The sequence below is a fragment of the Acipenser ruthenus genome, chromosome 5 (genome assembly GCF_902713425.1).
Source record: "Acipenser ruthenus chromosome 5, fAciRut3.2 maternal haplotype, whole genome shotgun sequence".
In the NCBI taxonomy this organism is placed as follows: Eukaryota; Metazoa; Chordata; class Actinopteri; order Acipenseriformes; family Acipenseridae; genus Acipenser; species Acipenser ruthenus.
In genome coordinates this window covers 58,797,811-58,816,032 of record NC_081193.1, presented here as the reverse complement: position 1 = coordinate 58,816,032, position 18,222 = coordinate 58,797,811, and the positions used below count along the sequence as shown (strand labels likewise).

General features: G+C 39.8%; 1 protein-coding gene across 11 annotated transcripts in view; it reads right to left on the bottom strand.

The window, feature by feature from the left end:
* Positions 1-18,222, bottom strand: part of LOC117403094 (endoplasmic reticulum membrane-associated RNA degradation protein-like) — a 144,196-nt gene that overhangs the window by 84,087 nt on the left and 41,887 nt on the right. For 8 of the 11 annotated variants that reach the window (XM_034005017.3, XM_034005024.3, XM_059024336.1 and 5 more), the window contains 3 exons: positions 14,065-14,154; positions 11,012-11,109; positions 3,429-3,565 (listed from right to left, as the gene is read on the bottom strand). In XM_034005017.3, the coding sequence (XP_033860908.2) occupies positions 3,429-3,565; positions 11,012-11,109; positions 14,065-14,154 (325 nt within the window). Of the gene's footprint in view, positions 1-3,428; positions 3,566-11,011; positions 11,110-14,064; positions 14,155-16,979; positions 17,050-18,222 lie in introns of those variants that run through there. The other 3 variants (XM_059024337.1, XM_059024335.1, XM_059024340.1) reach the window with 3 other exon arrangements.

Here is an 18,222-nt window from a genome sequence, read left to right as displayed (position 1 = left end):
TTAGACAGCCCGATCGCCGTAATGAACGTGAAATTTACCATATACATTTATTAAAGCCCTGGTAGGCAAGGGAGGCCTTATTTATAGCCCCAGGCAATATATAGGGTGATTTAGGTCCCTGTCCAGAGACCCCTAGCACTAAAATCATTTCCATGGGGGAACAATTGGTTCCAGATCAACAAAATGAGCTCTGTAAGCTTATTGAGGAGTTCAGCAATGTTTTTTCTGACTTGCCTGGCAGGACTAACTTGGTTGAATATGACATTATCTCTCCCTCAGGTGTCACAGTACGAGAGAGACCTTACCGGATCCAGGAAAGGCGGCGAAATGGCTTTCGCAAAGAGGTATGGGACATGCTCGAGCTTTGGGTGATTGAACCTTCCAGGAGCGAGTGGTGCAGTCCTATTGTCATAGTGGCCAAGAAAGACGGCACCAACCGCTTCTGTAGATTTCAGGAAGGTAAACACTATTGCCAACTTCGATGCATACCCTATGCCTCGGGTCGACAAACTTTTAGATAGACTGGGAAAGGCAAGGTTTATCTCCACTCTGGACCTAACAAAGGGATACTGGCAGATCCCCTTAACCCGCAGTTCTAGAGAGAAAACCATATTTAACACCAGAAGGGCTGTTCCACTTTAAAACCATGCCGTTTGGGCTACATGGTGCATCCGCTGCCTTTCAGAGACTGATGGACCAGGTTTTATGCCCACATCATGAATATGCAGCAGCGTATATTGATGATGTGATGATTTACAGCTCCACCTGGCAAGAGCATTTGGCTAGGGTTACAGCCGTCCTTCAGTCTCTAAGGGTAGCCCGGCTGACAGCTAACTTGAGAAAATGTGCGTTTGCCAAGACAGAAACTCAACATGTGGGATTTTTTAATGGGAAATAGAAGGGTGAGACCCGTTGTCACCAAAATCCAGGCTTTGCTTGATGCAGCAATCCCCAAAACCAAGGCTCAGGTGAGGTTACTACTGGGATTAGCCGGTTATTACCGCCGCTTTATCCCCAAGTATGCCACAGTGGTTAACCCTTTACTAGACCTCACCAAAATTAATTAAGTGGTCAGCTGAGTGTCAGGGGGCATTTTATATTATTAAGCGTAAACTTTGCCAGGCCCCCACTTATCATGCCTGATTTCACCAAGAGATTCATCCTCCACACCGATGCGTCAGATGTGGGTTTGGGTGCTGTCTTGTCCCAAAAGGTAGACGGAGTAGTAGAACACCCGATACTGTATCTGAGTAAAAGGATGCTACCTCGGGAGCGCAACTACTCCGTGGTCGAAAAGGAGTGTTTGGCCATTAAATGGGCTACTCACTCTTTACAATATTACCTGCTGGGACATTCATTTGATCTTGTCACAGACCACGCCCCACTCAAGTGGTTAAGCAGAATGAAGGACAGCAATGCCCGGATAACTCGGTGGTATCTGGCATTGCAGCCCTTCATGTACCACATGGTACACCTTGCAGGGAAAGACCACCAAAATGCAGATTATTTTTCCCAGGAGGGGGGAGTAATGGGAAAGATAGATTCTGCCGAGTGTTCCTTCGGATCCACTCTGAGCGGTGGGATATGTGACAGAAATACAATGATTCTTGGTTGTAAATCTCCCTCCCGACCTGTGAGGGTGCTAAGCAGCGAGAACAGAGTTCCCTGGACAGGCTGGCCTGACAGTTCTTTCCCAGGGTTCAAGGGAAGTCGGCCAGCTAGAAAGGGGGTGGAACTCCGTTGCATTAACGCATTGATCCGGAAGGGAAATGACATGGCAGTCACAGATTGAAGGTGCGGCTGCACTCGTTTACAGCAGGTTCTGAATTATGTAAATAGTTACTGGAAAAAAAGGATCTTGATATGGAGACAGAGTACCACTGTATCTTGTGGGGACAGTCCTGTATCTGTAGCACCATGTTTTGGAACCTGAAACACTGAAATGGGATAGTAGCAAACATTTAACTTTGTTCATTCTACCATGTTCTGAATTCTGTAAGCAATTTGAAAATAATATTCACGTTCTAAGCTTTTAAATGATATACGGTTTGATGACATTTAAATGACTTATTACTCTTAAAAACAAGTGGGTGCATTTTCTTTAAACTTTTTTTTTTAAATGGCATGGAACGGGTTAACTGTGGAAAATCAAAACCTGTATTGTGACCTGTTGAATGCATATGTATGATACGTTACTGTGCCTTGATAAACAACTTAGCTGTTATTGGAGGAGAGCAGGACAGCAGGCGATAGTATGAAAAAGAAAAATACATCATTATTTAAGCAGGAACGCTGAACACAGGATCTCTAAGGTGCACATTTTTAAAGAGAAGCGTAGACAGCAATTAAAGTTAACTAAAATGGCAAACAATTATGTTGTTTACCTTTTACATAAAGGTAGGAAGAAGAAATATTTGTAAGTTACTTTAGAAGTAAACAATGTATATTCTCAGCGCAGCATCAGTGAGAGCAGTGCCTTAGAGATGCCATGTTGTGAGGCATTATGTAAAGGTACGCAGAAGCCATTTTGGTGAGGTTCAGGTTATTAATGGGGGTTGGAGGCTTGTTGAATTAAGAGGAATCAATTAGGACACCTGTATTTAGCAGTGTATCTCTGTACAGTGTATAGAGTACTTCAAGAAACTGTATTAGGAGGATGTGTTGTTGTATGTAGTTCCCTGCACATATCAGGTTATGCGAAGTCAGTGCCAAGAAGGACCGGCGTCAAAGGGGGTGCAAGGGACGCAACTGCACCCGGGCACAGCCTTTGGGGGGCTCAGCCCCGAGCCCATTTCTTTTTTTTTTTTTCTGAGCCCACTTTAGATGACTAAACATATAAAATATATAAGTGGCGTCTAATCTACTAGGATTTAAAAAATAAACCATAGCAAGTTAGTATTGGCGGAGTGTCAATCAAAACGCAAATCAGAGCTAACAGATGACTGTCTGTCTATCTGTAGGCAGGACGCTGAGCAAGAGCTCTGGCAATAGGTCAGTGTTAAGGTCATGTGATTGCTCTGCTGGCAGATGTGAAACTAACCAACAGATGGTAAAAATTCAGTATTAATTTTTTTTTTAGTTGTATTAAATGCATTTGTACCGTGGGCTAGGTTTTGAGATGTGTTTTTTTTTTTCTTATAGAAATGTTTTCATACTAACTTTTGTACTTGATAACATTAATTTAAAAATCCAACTGATGCCTATGATTAAATATTTGGTGACAAATTTGAAGCTATTAAATATGTTTCAATATTAACTAAATTGCTGCATGGTTTTCTTTCTTTTTTTTGGGGGGGGGGGGGGGGGGGGAGCTCTACTTCACAGTCTTGCACCAGGGCCCAGTAAATCCTAGTGCCAAGCCTCTCTAAAATTGACTAATTTCCATTTTCATATAGAAATTTTAAAACCAGCTCTTTGGAAATATTTACCTGGAAAAACAAGCAGCTCGTCCAGCTGAGTAAAAATGAAAGGGGCCCGATGCAGCAACGTGCATTCAGTCTGGTAAATGCTCTCCTGAAGTAACTGTCCAAGTCCAGCTGTTAACAGCAGCAGCATAGAGAAGTATCTGGATGAAAACAAACAATTAATTAAAATGACCAGAAACTGAATAATGGTGGATCTAAATATAGCCACTGTTTAAATATTAAAATATCTCCAAGCCTGGCATTTTAAGACTGGTCTCAGAGATGAGCAAGCAGTTGTTTGCAAAGATATTTGTCTCCACCGGGAACAAGTGAGCAGAACAAAATTGTTAGGTGAGTGAGCGAAAAATGTAAACTTAACTTAATTAAGGAAAAAAAAAACACACCACCACCACCACCACCAACAACAGATGAGCAGGGAAACATATTAAATCAAATTTCGTGATAAATTGCCACAAAGCACTTTGCAGATAAAAATAACAAAAATGTATAACATACAAAACCAGTACAAAATACAAATACCCCCTTAAATGACACAGCACAGTAGTGAAACAAGTCATTTTATTATTACTTTAAAAAGCAGTGATAAAAATAAGTAGTAAAAAATAGGCTGATAAAGTTTTCCATTTAAAATACATATGCTAAATTATATATAAAATGGGTTTATATGATGGAGCGCACGGTTGCAGATACTGGGAATGTGTTGTTTTAAAGCAAAAAATGTCACCATGTTTAAAGCAGTTTGCATGTTGTTTTTGTTCACTAACCTATTTATGGATGTGTAAATGCTTTTTCTATAGATGTTCGCAAATCTGACTTTTTCACATATCTGCCTATACCCCAGTCCTCAGGGGGTTGGATATGCGACATTGTACTGTATGTGTACTGCTCAGTAAAACCCACGGGTTCAGTTCCAAAATAATAATTATTGTAAATACGCACACAGAACACAGACACGGTCAAAAAAAGTCCAAAGTGAGTGCTTTTAAGTGCGAGTGGTGAAATACATTTATTTGTGAACAGTAGTGCAGTGTTGTTCAGGTTTGTGCTGGCCTTTAGCGACAGCTCCTGGTACGTGTTAGCCGTCTAACAAGGACAAACGTTTACAATTAGTACGACAAACAAACAAACAGTAAACACTAAACACTCACGGTATATCACAGTCCTTCAGCGGTTCATCCGTAACCATAACAAAGGAGCAGTTCACTCGGCCACATCCCCTTTTGTACCTTCAGCCACGCCCCTTTGTTTAGCGAGTGCAATCGCTTTTCCTCCAATCTGCGATTGCCACATCGCTTCCCGTCTGGGTCGATGACTTGGTGTACTGTGGCTCCGCCCCCTTCCTGGATGGCCGACTTCCGACTGGCCCTGGAATGAACTGCCAAACCATCCAGTCTGGGGCACACTGTTCCCTTTACACAGCGCCCTCACAGGTCGAGAGGGAGAATTTATAACCAAGATTCATTCATTCTCTGTCACATGCACTCACTGAGTCGCCAACTTCGCTCTATGTACATATGAAAAACACTCCGGAATATGAAAACAAGGTGGGTGGGTAGCAATTTGAAAAATAAAACAATGATTAGGAGTGTGTACAGGATGTTGCATACCACTTCTGACGGGCTGTCATGTGTAAATTAAACAGGATTGGTGGCGCACAGTCGATCGGATTTATAGCATTTTGGTTAAATAAATTGATCATTCACACTATGATACAGTTCACAAATCAAGCAACAAATATAGCCTATTTTTGGTTCACATTAGCTTCTGTTACTATATGCAGCTAACCTCTCCAAAAACGTATGGAAATAATAGGGATATTCCTATATCCCCGTATTTCATATTGTTGAAAATGTAAAGTACTAAAACTGTGGTTTTAATGGTTCTTTTTTGTTTGTTTTAATTTAGTAATTCCAACAGAGTTAGGAATATTCAATGCAGTGCGCTACTTTAATGCAGAGCGAAAAGGCTGGGACAGCCAGATTAGTTTTTTTTTTTTTTTTCCTGAACAGTGAACACAAGCAGTAGAATGAGCACGGATTAGAAAGATTTACGTGAATGCTAGATTTCTTTTCTTTTTTTTTTTAGCCAGCATTATTTAAAAAAAAAAAAAAAGAAATCTGTAATTTTGACAAGGCAAATGTGCCTTTGTAATGTGTTATTTAGTTAGTATTTGTTTCACATTAGGAAAGCTGTTTCAGGTAATGGCCTTTTGAAGACAATTCTTGGTATTGCTGGAATATTATTTTAGCCGTAATATTATTTTATAAACACACCCGTAATAAAAGAAAACAAATAAAGGAGAAACATGCAGACTACACACATATTTTATAATTATATATAATGTGGTTAACCCTTTAAGGACCAAGTGTTTTTCAGTGGGATGCTCCCCCAGGACCATTTTTTTTTGGCTGCAATTGACTCTCACTTCAGAAACGATATAAACTTTTCGCTTTTTTTTTTCAACACAATGTTTCTGGGTTTTGTTGTTTTTTTAAATGTTATTTTTTTTTACTATTATGTACTCTGCTTTGAGTTGCATGTATAAAAACGTGTTATTCTATGGCCCGAGGGACCTTACAATACTGCCTGAAAGTTGTATTCATAAATATTGATGTTTGGGCACACCTGAGTGATTGAAATGACTGAAATTTCTCAGATATATTATGTACTGCAATAAATGTATTAAATTGGTTATTATTATTATTATTATTATTATTATTATTATTATTATTATTATTATTACTATTATTATTATTTATTTATTTCTTAGCAGACACCCTTATCCAGGGTGACTTACAATTGTTACAATATATCACATTATTTTTACATACAATTACATTATTTTTTTTACACATTATTTTTACATACAATTACCCATTTATACAGTTGGGTTTTTACTGGAGCAATCTAGGTAAAGTACCTTGCTCAAGGGTACAGCAGCAGCGTCCCCCACCTGTTATTGAATCCACGAACCTCCGGTCAAGAGTCCAGAGCCCTAACACTACTCCACACTGCTGCCCCGGTTAGCTACTACTCTTTCTAAAACTTTGGATAAAAAGGGGAGATTAGAAATAGACGTGAAATTGTTAGAACTTTTGGATCCATAGTAGGATTTTTTAAGCAGTGGCCCCTCCCAACTCTGAGTCTCTAAGGCATGCAAGAGGTATATCTGTATATTAAAAAAAGGATTATGTATTTTACCTTTTTCTGGTTGATCAGATTTGCAAACAAATGCATATACATTGTGCTTATATTATTGTAAAAACAAAATTTCAGTCAGCCCATGTATTCAACATGACTCCAAAAGTGCACAAAATAACTTTAGAAGGCACCAGCATAGGCTTCATTAGCAAATCGGTCAGAAATCACACTCACCACTACACTGATGAGTGATCCTTACTGATGTGCCTCACGCTTTTGCAAAGGGCTGTTCAACAACAAGCCTGTGTGCACCGGTGCTTTTTAAACTAAGTTATTTTAAATTAAGTTATTTAAATTAAGTTATAGCCACACAGACATTTTACCAGCCAACATCGTTCCGGGATGCGAGAACAACAAAAGCAAAAACAAGCAACATTTCTCAACAGGGTCTGAAACAATCTTCCTCATGAGTGAAGATATGAGTGAAGATATAGCTTCTGAGATGTGTTGGGCATCTGCCCTCTGCACAGACTGCATGGGCACAAACTGCACAGTCACCAGCCCTTTCTGCCAGAATCATACATGTACTAGCTCCTCTTCTATGACAGCGCTATCAGAGTCATACATGTACTAGCTCCTCTTCTATGACAGCGCTATCAGAGTCATACATGTACTAGCTCCTCTTCTATGACAGCGCTATCAGAGTCATACATGTACTAGCTCCTCTTCTATGACAGCGCTATCAGTTGAAGCATCTGACATCACTGACAGGAACTTTGCACCTTTTAGTTTCTCTTGCAGCTGCCTTCTTTCTACCTCAGCAATGTAGTGCATAAATACTCATTGCTTGTTTGTCATTCCTAGATTTAGCCCGGTCTGTTCATCAACCCTATATTATTAAAAAATAATTAAAAAAATGATTTTCTATTGTCACACTTTCTGACTGAAGATCTGCTAAGCATGAAGTTACTATGTTTCTTCAAACTTTAAAACAAGTCAGTTCAAGAGAAGTTCAGATTTTGTAGCACGCAAAATATTATTATTATTATTATTATTATTATTATTATTATTATTATTATTACAGAAAATATTGGACGTGCTATGCTATATTTAAAAAAAAAAAATCTTGTGGCACAGTAATAACAACAACAACATCGTGTTGGACCTGGGGCACTTCGTAATATACAAAGTGTTTAAAACAGCAGTCGCTGTATTCAAATTAAAACTTAACACTTTGAAAGCCACATTGTTTTCCCATACAATGTTGTCTTTCACCACAGACATAACACGGATATAAACAAACAAGATAGCTGCTTCCGCATCTAGCGCTCAAAGAATATCACAGACATTTGCAGAGCTTTTTGAGATGTTCTAGTAATAACATAATGACTTGTATAGCATTATTGAGGAGTATGGTGATAAATCGAGTGATCAGGAGATGATTTATCAGTATACACGACTATGAAGATATATGTGATAAATACAGCAAACAAAGGGTGGGACAGGGCTGGAGATGCACCTGTTTTACTGAGAATAAAATTACTTTTTAACAGCATGTGTAAAATAAACAGCTTGTGTGAAAATAAACTAGACCTGACACGCCTGACAGGCGCTGAATAAATGGACCACAAAGGGTTAATAAGGTTGAGATCAACCTCAGTGACTTCGGAGGGGGAGCTTTGGTGAGCATGTTCTAAAAATGTCAAGAGATTTTACTGAGACATGATTTGTTAAGGTTGGAGGCGAATAAAATAGAATTGTCTCTGATAAATCCCTTAACTGAATCCCATAAAATGCGGGGGTCATCACAGAGCCAAGATTAAAATGAAGAAATTCAAAGTTGAAACTCAGTGCGAAAGGATTCATTTCTGCAGTAAAGTGGAGTTAAAGCGCCATCTAAGGGCCCACATTAATGTGTTAGCTAAAACAAATTTACAGTCATAGTCAGACAGGGACATTGGCAATATCTCAGCATTATGCACTTCAAAGAAGAGAATTTGTTACAAAGATAAAATCAATCCTAGAAAAAGATTTACATCTCGCTGAGAAAAATGTGAATTCTCTAGCAGATAGGTTAAACACACGCCAAATATCCGCAATACCTACTTCTGAAGTAAATTTATGTAATATAAATGAAGCTAATTGCTGTGAGCTCCCTTCTTGTCCATTTGATCTATCTAAATCATGACGGTGTTCATATCGGCACCAAGGACCAGAGAGAATTCCGATAACTTAAATAACAAATTGGTCAACGCGACAAAAAAGTCTGAATCGAAGACTGTAGGGGCATACACTGAAACACCTTTTTACTGGAAATTATGGATTTTAAATAAGATAATCCTCCCCGCTTCATCCCCCTTTGCGGTCCTATGTCGGACCTGGTCCAACATTGCAATTATTCCTATCCGGTCCAATGTCGGACCCTGTCTGACATCAAAAAGACGCAAAAAACGGGTTTCTAGTCGTTTTTTTCTCCGGAAAAAGCCGAGAAAACCATTCAATGGCCGAGTGGGAGCGACAGGAGCCGAGACAAGCCGAAAAAAAAATAAAAGGGCGTATCTCTTGAATAGTCACACTTGCGCTGCGCGTGTGAAAATAAATTGGACCTGACACGCCTGACATGCACTTAATAAATGGACTGCAAAGGGTTAAGGATATAAACAAGTAATACAGCGTTAATTCTCTCGAGGTCCTTCCCTCCCCATCCCATGAGATAGCCCCCAGTATTACCCACCCAGAAAAAAAACCCAACCCACCCCACAAGAACAAGCACTGGAAAATAGAGCATCCAGTGCCCCCCACCCTACAAAGTATCTATCTGTGACTGGTAGACAGGGCAAGCAACAGCTCTGTCCCCCCCCCCCATCCCCCCCATAAAACAAACTATATAACCCCCATGCTACAATAATCCAACAGTTAGAGCAAAATATTTTTAGAAAAGCAAGATATTTACCCCAGCGTTGTGTCGTGAAATGATATGACCAAAACTATAGAGCACAATAAAGCACAGCCAAGGTACCATAGAGAAAGATAGTAATACTGAAAAATAAAATGAAAGAAACTTTTTTCTTTGGATTTTCTTTTTCCAACTTTCCTTACTTTTATCTTTAAAAACAAAAGCAACAATCAAATTCCAGAACAGTCCAAATTAGCAACGACAGCAACAGGTGGTCCCCGATGTCATCAGCAGATTTCCACTGAGTGAAAGGATCCAAGGACCAGGAGATTGATCAGCCAAGGCAACGCGCAGCAGAGCTGACCACCGCATCAGTCTGAGAGAGAAAGACCAGAGGCCTGGGATGGGTCCAGGAGGTTGAGAGAATCCAGGAAGGCTTGGGCGTCATCTGGGGACTGGAACAGGTGAACCACAGAGTTGTGGTTGATCTTAAGGGCCGCGGGATAAATTAGAGATGCCTGCAGACCACAGGAACGGGCAAAAGTGAAAGATCAAGAAAAGGCCCTGCGGCGCTGAGCTGTAAAGTTGTTATAATCCGGGAAGATTTTCCATTCCTTAGACGCAGAACGAGAGGTGTCTTTCCTGGCTGCTTGAAGGATAGGACAGTCTGAATATCTTAAGATTGAAAATGAGCGTGCAGTGTCTGTCTTTTGTTTTAGCATGGTCGGAATAAATATGGTGAGCCTGCATTATTTGAATGTCCATCCCAGATAAGGTAGGAAACCACAATGGAAGTGATTCTGAGAGTTGCTTTCCACAGAAAACAGATTACAGAACATACAAACATGTTATTTCACTCTCTGAATTAATTGTATTATTTTATTTTTTTATCTTTCTGCGCTTGGACTCTGAATACACCTATTTTAAAGTTCACAAATATGCAGATTTATTGTCCAACTGAGATTATACAGGTCTGGTTATATGGAGGGTGTTTGTCTGTCCATACTATTTGTCTGCATATTTCTGAATATTTTTCAATATATCTCAATAACCAGTAACCCAATTATGATAACATTTGTGAAGCACATTTTGTTATCAAGTGTCTGGAGGCATTTGGAGGCACCTTGTTTGTCTCTCGACCTGTATGTCTCACAACATTTACATATCTAGTGCTTATTCAATTATGGTCTGGATTTAAACCAAAAACTGAGTATCGTAATTTATATGAAGAAATCTGTTTACGTCAAATGTTTTACAAGTGCATATAGTAGATTTAGATCATGATGATCTAATAACTAGTTACTGATGGCTCTAATTGAATGAATTTACAGCTGTGGCTTTTCAGTGGAGACAAATTTTTCTGCAAAATTTTAATTACCTTTACCTTGGTAACAGCTTAACAGTACCAGCTAATTGACACCAAAAGCATCAGCAGTATAAAAGCTTAAATATCCCAACAAAACACCAAGGTCAAATTTAAAAGCATCTAAAGTGTCCACAAAGCTTTAATGATGACATAAGTGGAATAAGTATTTTTTAAATAACTTACTTTAAAGGAATTTCTTGGGGTGAAGCAAATCCGTGCCAAAGGATGTTTCGAAGATTCAAGCTTCTGGGAGACCCCAGAAACACACACAAGACAGCCATCTGCAGATAAAGCAAGATATTCCTTTTTTGTGACAAAAACAAAATCTACTTTGTGGCACAATGTAATATGCACATTGTAAACAGGAATAATAACACTGTTAATTATAGTATGCACATAGTTGTAGGGTGGACATCTGCTAAATGAGTAGGCAGGACTTCCAGTCAGGACCGGAAGTGAAGAAAGAAAAAAAAAAGTAAAGAAATTGGAGCAGTTTGCGGCCTTGCTGCAGGTGGTGCTGGAGGCAGCCCAGCAGAAGAGCGGGAGCGGCACCTGAGAGGAGTCCCCACCCATGAATTGGAGACTACAGCGGTCAACCAAGATGATGGCCGATAACAACCCTGAGGCTTATCTCCAACTATTTGAGGTATGGGCCAACCAGTAATCCAGGAGCATTTTGTGGAGTGTCTTCCCACCACAGGTTTGTGGGTTCAGCATAAGCCAGCCACCCTCACGATTGCCATCCAGCTGGCCAAGGACTTTATGGCACAGAACCATGACCACCCCAGAAGTCTGGGTCTGCCACTTGTGTGAGCCCGATGGAAGAGCTGCCTGTGGAGAGGATCTAGAGTGGTTCTGCCATAAATTTTAACTTTGCCAAGAATGAGGGCCGGGTATAGAAACTTATGAAAAAGAAATTAGGGTTAGGGTTAGGGTTCTGCGCAGGATACCCCTGGTTCGAAATCTAGTCCCAGGGCCAGTCTGCAGCCCCACTGGTAGGAGCTCTGTTCAAGCGGGTTAGGGTAGACATGGTAGGGCCCTGGAGATGAGTGCGTCGGCATACACGCACCTATTGGTTAATGTGCTATCCCAAAGCCATTCCACTCCACTTCACGTCTGCCAGGTCTGTTGCCTAAGAGCTTATCAAGGTTTTCTCCCGGATCGGTATCCCCTGGGAAATACTTAAGACCAGGGCACTAATTTCACATCATGTCTGACAAGCGAGACAAGCACACTATTAGGGACTAAAACCATCCTCAGACTAACGGGTTGGTGGAGTGGTTTAAAAAAACCCTTATGTTGCGTAGGTTTATTGCAATTTGATCCCTCCCCTTATCTTTGCCATCAGGGAGGTACCCTAGCCTTCCACAGGTTTTCCCCATTTGAGCTGCTGTATGGGCTGAGACCCCAGGGCATGCTCGACCTTGTCAAGGAAATGTGGGAGGATCGGATGAATAATTCAATGAACACAGTCTAGTATGTGTTGGACATGTGCAGGAGAGACAACCTGCTGCAGGCTCAGCACAGAGGAGACAATCGAGGTGCCCGGTTACACACGTTCCAGCCAGGGACATCGAGTTCTTGTACTGCTCCCCAGTTCTGAGTCTAAACTCATGGCTAAGTGGCAAGGATAATATGAGGTCACATACCAGGTAGGGGGCGTGGACTAAAAGGTTTGAAAAACATTTACCACATCAATCTCCTGAAGGCCTGGCGGACATACTCCCTATCACAGTGCTATTCAGATGTTCTAAAATGTATTTAGTATTTATTTTTCTTCAACTTTATTTGTTTAAATTATTACCTTTTTAGTATCCTCTGTGGGTATTCTGTAGGTTCCTATACTGTTGTTTTTGCAGATCATTATTTGCTATTCTTACAAACTATTCCAACAAAAACTGCATCTGAAAAGATTCCTCAAGGCTGATTGAGGGGAAGTGAGGTGGGGAAGCATCAGCATATTAACATTGGACTGAATGTTGTGCAAAACATATGCTTCCCTACAATCATCAACGAGTCCCTTCTGAAGACTTCTTTGCTAGAACAGTTTTGCAATGTTTGAAAAGCCAATCAACAGCCTTGGACTGTTTCATCCAAGACCCTCCAAACCACCATACAGACTAATGAAACATGTGGACCAGTTGTTTAACCTCATGTAGTGGTGGTGATTGGCCAATGTTGTTTGTAGTCAAAGAATTATAGCATTTTGGCACTAGTCTATCACCTAGTCCTGGGTTTCAAAACTTTCCTTGTTTAGGTCTCTTATTGAAACGACTAGATGTCTGGAATTTGAGCAAATTCAAACATATCATCACAGTGTAGGGTTAGAGATGAACCAAGAAAGGGTTAACATTATTGATGGAAACTGAATTTAACAAGACATAAAGTTGTCTTCATAGGAAAAGAGATTTTGTCTGTGTAGCTAAAAAACTACTATTTAAAGAATGCAGACTAGGGGGTTCACGAAAAGAACCAAGTTGCAGTTTGACATTTAAGTTGCATGGGCAGTGAGAGTATGTCTGTATGAGGAGAGTGTACTTTGGTTGATCTAAAGAACACGTGCCCCAGTTACTAGCGGAAATACTGCTATTGACTACAATTAGCAAGATAACAATAACCAGTAAGGCTCACTTGAGGCTGTAGGGTTACTATTAGTTGTTCATGCAGCTTTGGGGAAGAGAATTTTATTTAACAGGAGATGTATAGTTCAAACTATTGACTCTTAATTTAAATACCATACTGTATTTAACTGAGGGGAGTTATGGCAGCAGTGTGGAGTAGTGGTTAGGGCTCTGGACTCTTGACCAGAGGGTCGTGGGTTCAATCCCAGGTGGGGGACACTGCTGCTGTACCCTTGAGCAAGGTACTTTACCTAGGTTGCTCCAGTAAAAACCCAACTGTATAAATTAGTAATTGTATGTAAAAATAATATGATATCTTGTAACAATTGTAAGTCGCCCTGAATAAGGGCGTCGGCTAAGAAATAAATAATAATAAAATAATAATAATAAAACCCAGGACTGTGTGCAGGATTTATTTAACCCTGATCCAGGCACCCTGAAGTACACACAATGAGGATCTTCTTTTGCATCATACAGAAAGATAGCATTCATACAGCATACCAACATTTATTTAATAGTGTAATAACTCTATATGGAAGAAAAGTTTTCAATGCTTTTTAAATTGGATAAATGTTGATTTAGAAATAAAAAAAAAAAATAAAAAAAAACACATACCACAGACTGTCCAAAGATCAGTGCTAACTCTTCAGATAACAGCAGGTCTCTGAACAAGAAGGGACACTCCTTGCTTCGCATAAGGTGCACCTGGTACACAGAAAACAAAATGAAACACAGCAGTTAGATACAATTGTTGTTGCAGTAGTCCCTTGCTAAACCGGACATGTCTGGAGACAGACGGGTTGTCCAAAATAACGAGGTGTTCGGTTAAAAAAAAGAAAACACACACACACACACACACACACACACACACACACACTTATAGTGCTCATTTTATGCACAACTGGACGAGCACCAACCAGGGGGGGTGGAGGGCTTAGGTCGGCCAGGGTGTCATCGGCTCACCGTGCACCAGCGACCCCTGTGGTCTGGCCAGACGCCTGAAGGCTTGTCTGTAAGCTGCCCAAAGCTGCATTGTCCTCCGACGCTGCAGCTCTGAGGTGGCTGCATTGTGGGCCTGCAGTGTGTAAAAAAAAAAATAATAATAAAGAGTGGTCGGCTGATGGCACACATTTCGGAGGACAGTGTGTGTTCGTCTTCACCCCTCCCGAGTCAACGCGGGGGTGGTAGCGGTGAGCTGAGCATAAAAATAATTCGCTATTTCAAATTCTGGAGATAAAAACAATCAATAACTACTAAATTTAAAAATAAATAAATAATATAAATAAATAATTGCACTGAAATAACATTAATATGTTCTCCGTACACATTACATTATGTAAAACTATACACACTCACAGTATATTGGCACCCTACACTTAATATAAGGTAATTCAAGAAAACATGTTGAAGTGATGTTTAGTGAATATTAGATACCAATTAATATGACAAAGTCCAAAATACATAATTTCTGGTAGTTTTACAAACAATCTATATAAAAAAAGCAATTTAAAATATTTGTTCATGACAAAAGCCTATAAAAAAAATAATAGAACTAATTAAAAATATATTTATTGATTGAAAACCATTATACAGTAACTAAGCTGCATTATAAAGTCAATAGCCAGAAAAAAGAGTAATTATTTCCAACATCTGTTGAAGAAGAACGTTTTGGCAACACCGAAGATGATAGTCAAGACAAAGGATTTGGATTTACGTTTGACAAAACCCACTTGTAGCAAACTAAAAAAAAGGGAATGGCTACAGAACAGAATCAAAGAAACAAGGAAAACTGAAATGCACAAGTACAGCGATAATCAATAAGTAACTGTGACAGAAATATAATGAGTTCTGGTTGTAAATCTCCCTCCCGAGCAGCGAGGACAGAGTTCTTTTGACGGGCTGGACTGACAGTTCTTTCCCGGGTCGAGGAGTCGGCCAGTCTGGAAGAAGGAGAGTCTCTGTTGCAAGAACGTATTGACCCAGAAGGTAAACAATGTAGCAGCCGCTGATTGTAAAGGCAGCTGCATTAGTTCACCAAGGGGTCATGCATGACAGCATAAAAAGGGGACGGAGACTCATAATCAGTTCCTTCGCTTGGGTTTTATTGAGAGACTGGAAGGACCGTGTGAGATGCAGAGAAAGTGTACGGGAAAATATTTGTGAGTGTTTTGTTTGTTTGTTTGTGTCTGTTTAGTAACTGTCTGTGTTTTTGTTATATAGCACTAGACAGCTAAACACGAATCCGGAGCTGTCGCCAAGGGCCAGCACAAAACCGGATCAACACTGCACTACAGTCACGATTAACACTGTTATCAGCACTTGTTCACAAGTACAGCACGTATTATAATATTGTACTTCAAAACAAGCACTGAGAGCACTCACTTTGGACTTGTGATTGTGTGTGTGTCTAATTGTGTGTGTTAGTACTGTGCTAATTATTTATGGAACTGCAACCCTTTTGATTACTGTGCAATACACATTGTTGTGTATTGCCAGTTCATTATTATTTGCTGGCTGGTCATCAGACCATTGGATTAATAATCATTAAATTAACAATTTCACCCGTACTTTGTTGCCTGTTAGTTCTTGGGATTACTGCATCCGCACCACACCTGCTATACACCTGCTACTAATTACCACTTTGCCACAGTACCACAGAACAAATTAAACTGAAACGCTTGAAAGACGTGGACATCCAAAGAATATTATGGGTACAGCAGGTAGAAGAATCATCTTAAAAGCTAAGGACTTAAAAGAAAGATTTAGAAGCATCTGGCATAATAGTGCACGAAAGAACTGTCCAAAGACACCTGAACACAGAAGAGTTGTATGCATGTAGACCTCGCTGCAAACCACTTTTAAAGAAAATTCAGAAAACAAACCATCTTAAATAGGTCTAAAATATAACTTTTCCCCCCAAAATGGACCATAGTATGTTTGCTGAGAAAAGGGGAAAGGCTTTAATGAAGAAATCCTTGTATCTACAGTTAAACATGGAGGTAGTTTGATCATGTTATGGTGGTGTTTTAGCAGTTCAGGAACCAAAGACATTCATGTGATTGAATGAATGCAGCCATGTATCAAAACATTTTACAAAGGACAATGATACCATATGCTTGTAGGCTGATTGGCAGACAGTTTATTTTCCAACAGGACAATGACCCAAAGCACGCAGCTATGTCAACTCTGGAACTCTTGAAGAAAACAAAAGATAAAAGTTCTGGAATGGCCTTTGTAAGTCACCAGATCTCAATCTAATAGAAATGCTTTGGACTGATCTAAAAAAAAAGCTGTAGCCAAGCATTGTGTATCCAATCTGTCTGAGCTGAAGGAAGTACGCAAGAGAGAATGGGCACAGATTTTACAAACAAGATGTAGCATACTGCTTAATTATCATAAACATCTGAAAGCCATAATAAAAAAAAATAATAATAAAAACACACAAATACTAAAAGCAGGGGTGCCAATACTTTTGTCATGAACAAATACTTGAAATTCTCTTTAATGACCTAGCATTTTCAGTGGGATACCTTGGATTTTTGGCTGTATTTGATGTTCTCTTTGTAGTAGACACTTCATAGTATTTTTTGGTTCAGGACACTAGAGAATGTGACAAAATACAGAAACTATAAAACAAATACTTTTACTGATTTTTCACTCCAATAAGTAAAAAAAAAATAAAAAATCTTATGCAGTAGATTTGGGGTTTTCAAAAGAGATAAAGGTGCAAAATTGTTTATTCTGGTACCTAAAGGATTCTACAACACTCCATGAAAGTTTTGTTGAAAAATTTTGAAATACTGGCAAAATACAAGACATTATTTCAATTTAAGAGCCTTTTGTTAAAAAAACAAACACAACACATGGTTTAGAAACTGAATATTTATTTTAAAAATAAATACTGAAAACACCTATATTATATAAACTGAGTCACAGTCAGAAAATTCTGATTCACCAGAATCAGATGCCAGTATTTCTGTCAACAATGACTAATTTAATCGTCTTGCCATCTTGAAATTGAATTCTGTAGAGTGGAAATGTTTCTATTATTGTGTGCATATCAATGTCTGTACATACCCTAGTCAAAAAATCCTATTGGATTTTTTCCAATACAATCCTATAGTATTTCTACACTTTTAAAATAGTTTATCAGAGCTCTTTCCATACAAAAAATAGAGATTTTCTCTTATTTCTTCATCTTTTATATTTTCCCATTGGTACCTTTGGACTACGTGAGTTTCTAATTCCTGCCATTAACATCTTAGGCCACAGCGCTATCCTGCCACATTTGGTGTTAGAGTGGGATAGCACCCCCGGAGTCTCAGAGCAGGACAAAAAAAAATGGAAGACAGGCACAACCAGCAGCAGCGGTTGGAGGAAGAAGGGGCTCCATGGTGTGGAGCTTGGGGGGAGTTTGGGCACCGAGACGTGTGCCCCTACAAGGACCCGTAATTCATGGAGACGAAGTGAAGTCAGCTGAGGAATGACTCCACCAGATGGTTTAACCCCAGCGGTCTACCCGACAACGCGAGACAGAACCCTCTGTCTTCCACGCCCCGTGGGATGGCAAATTAGACTCCTTCCTCAGCTGCATTGAAGACCTTTGGTACCTTGCCTGCAGGCAGTTCGGGCACTCGGTGATAGGCTATCCCCTCCAAGATCAGAAGGAGCTACATGCCCAAATGTCCAAGAAGGAGGAACTGCCTACACGAAAGAGGAGGAAAGGGAGGGGTGGCCAAGAAGAGGGAGAAGCCTTGCTGTCTACAAGGGCAG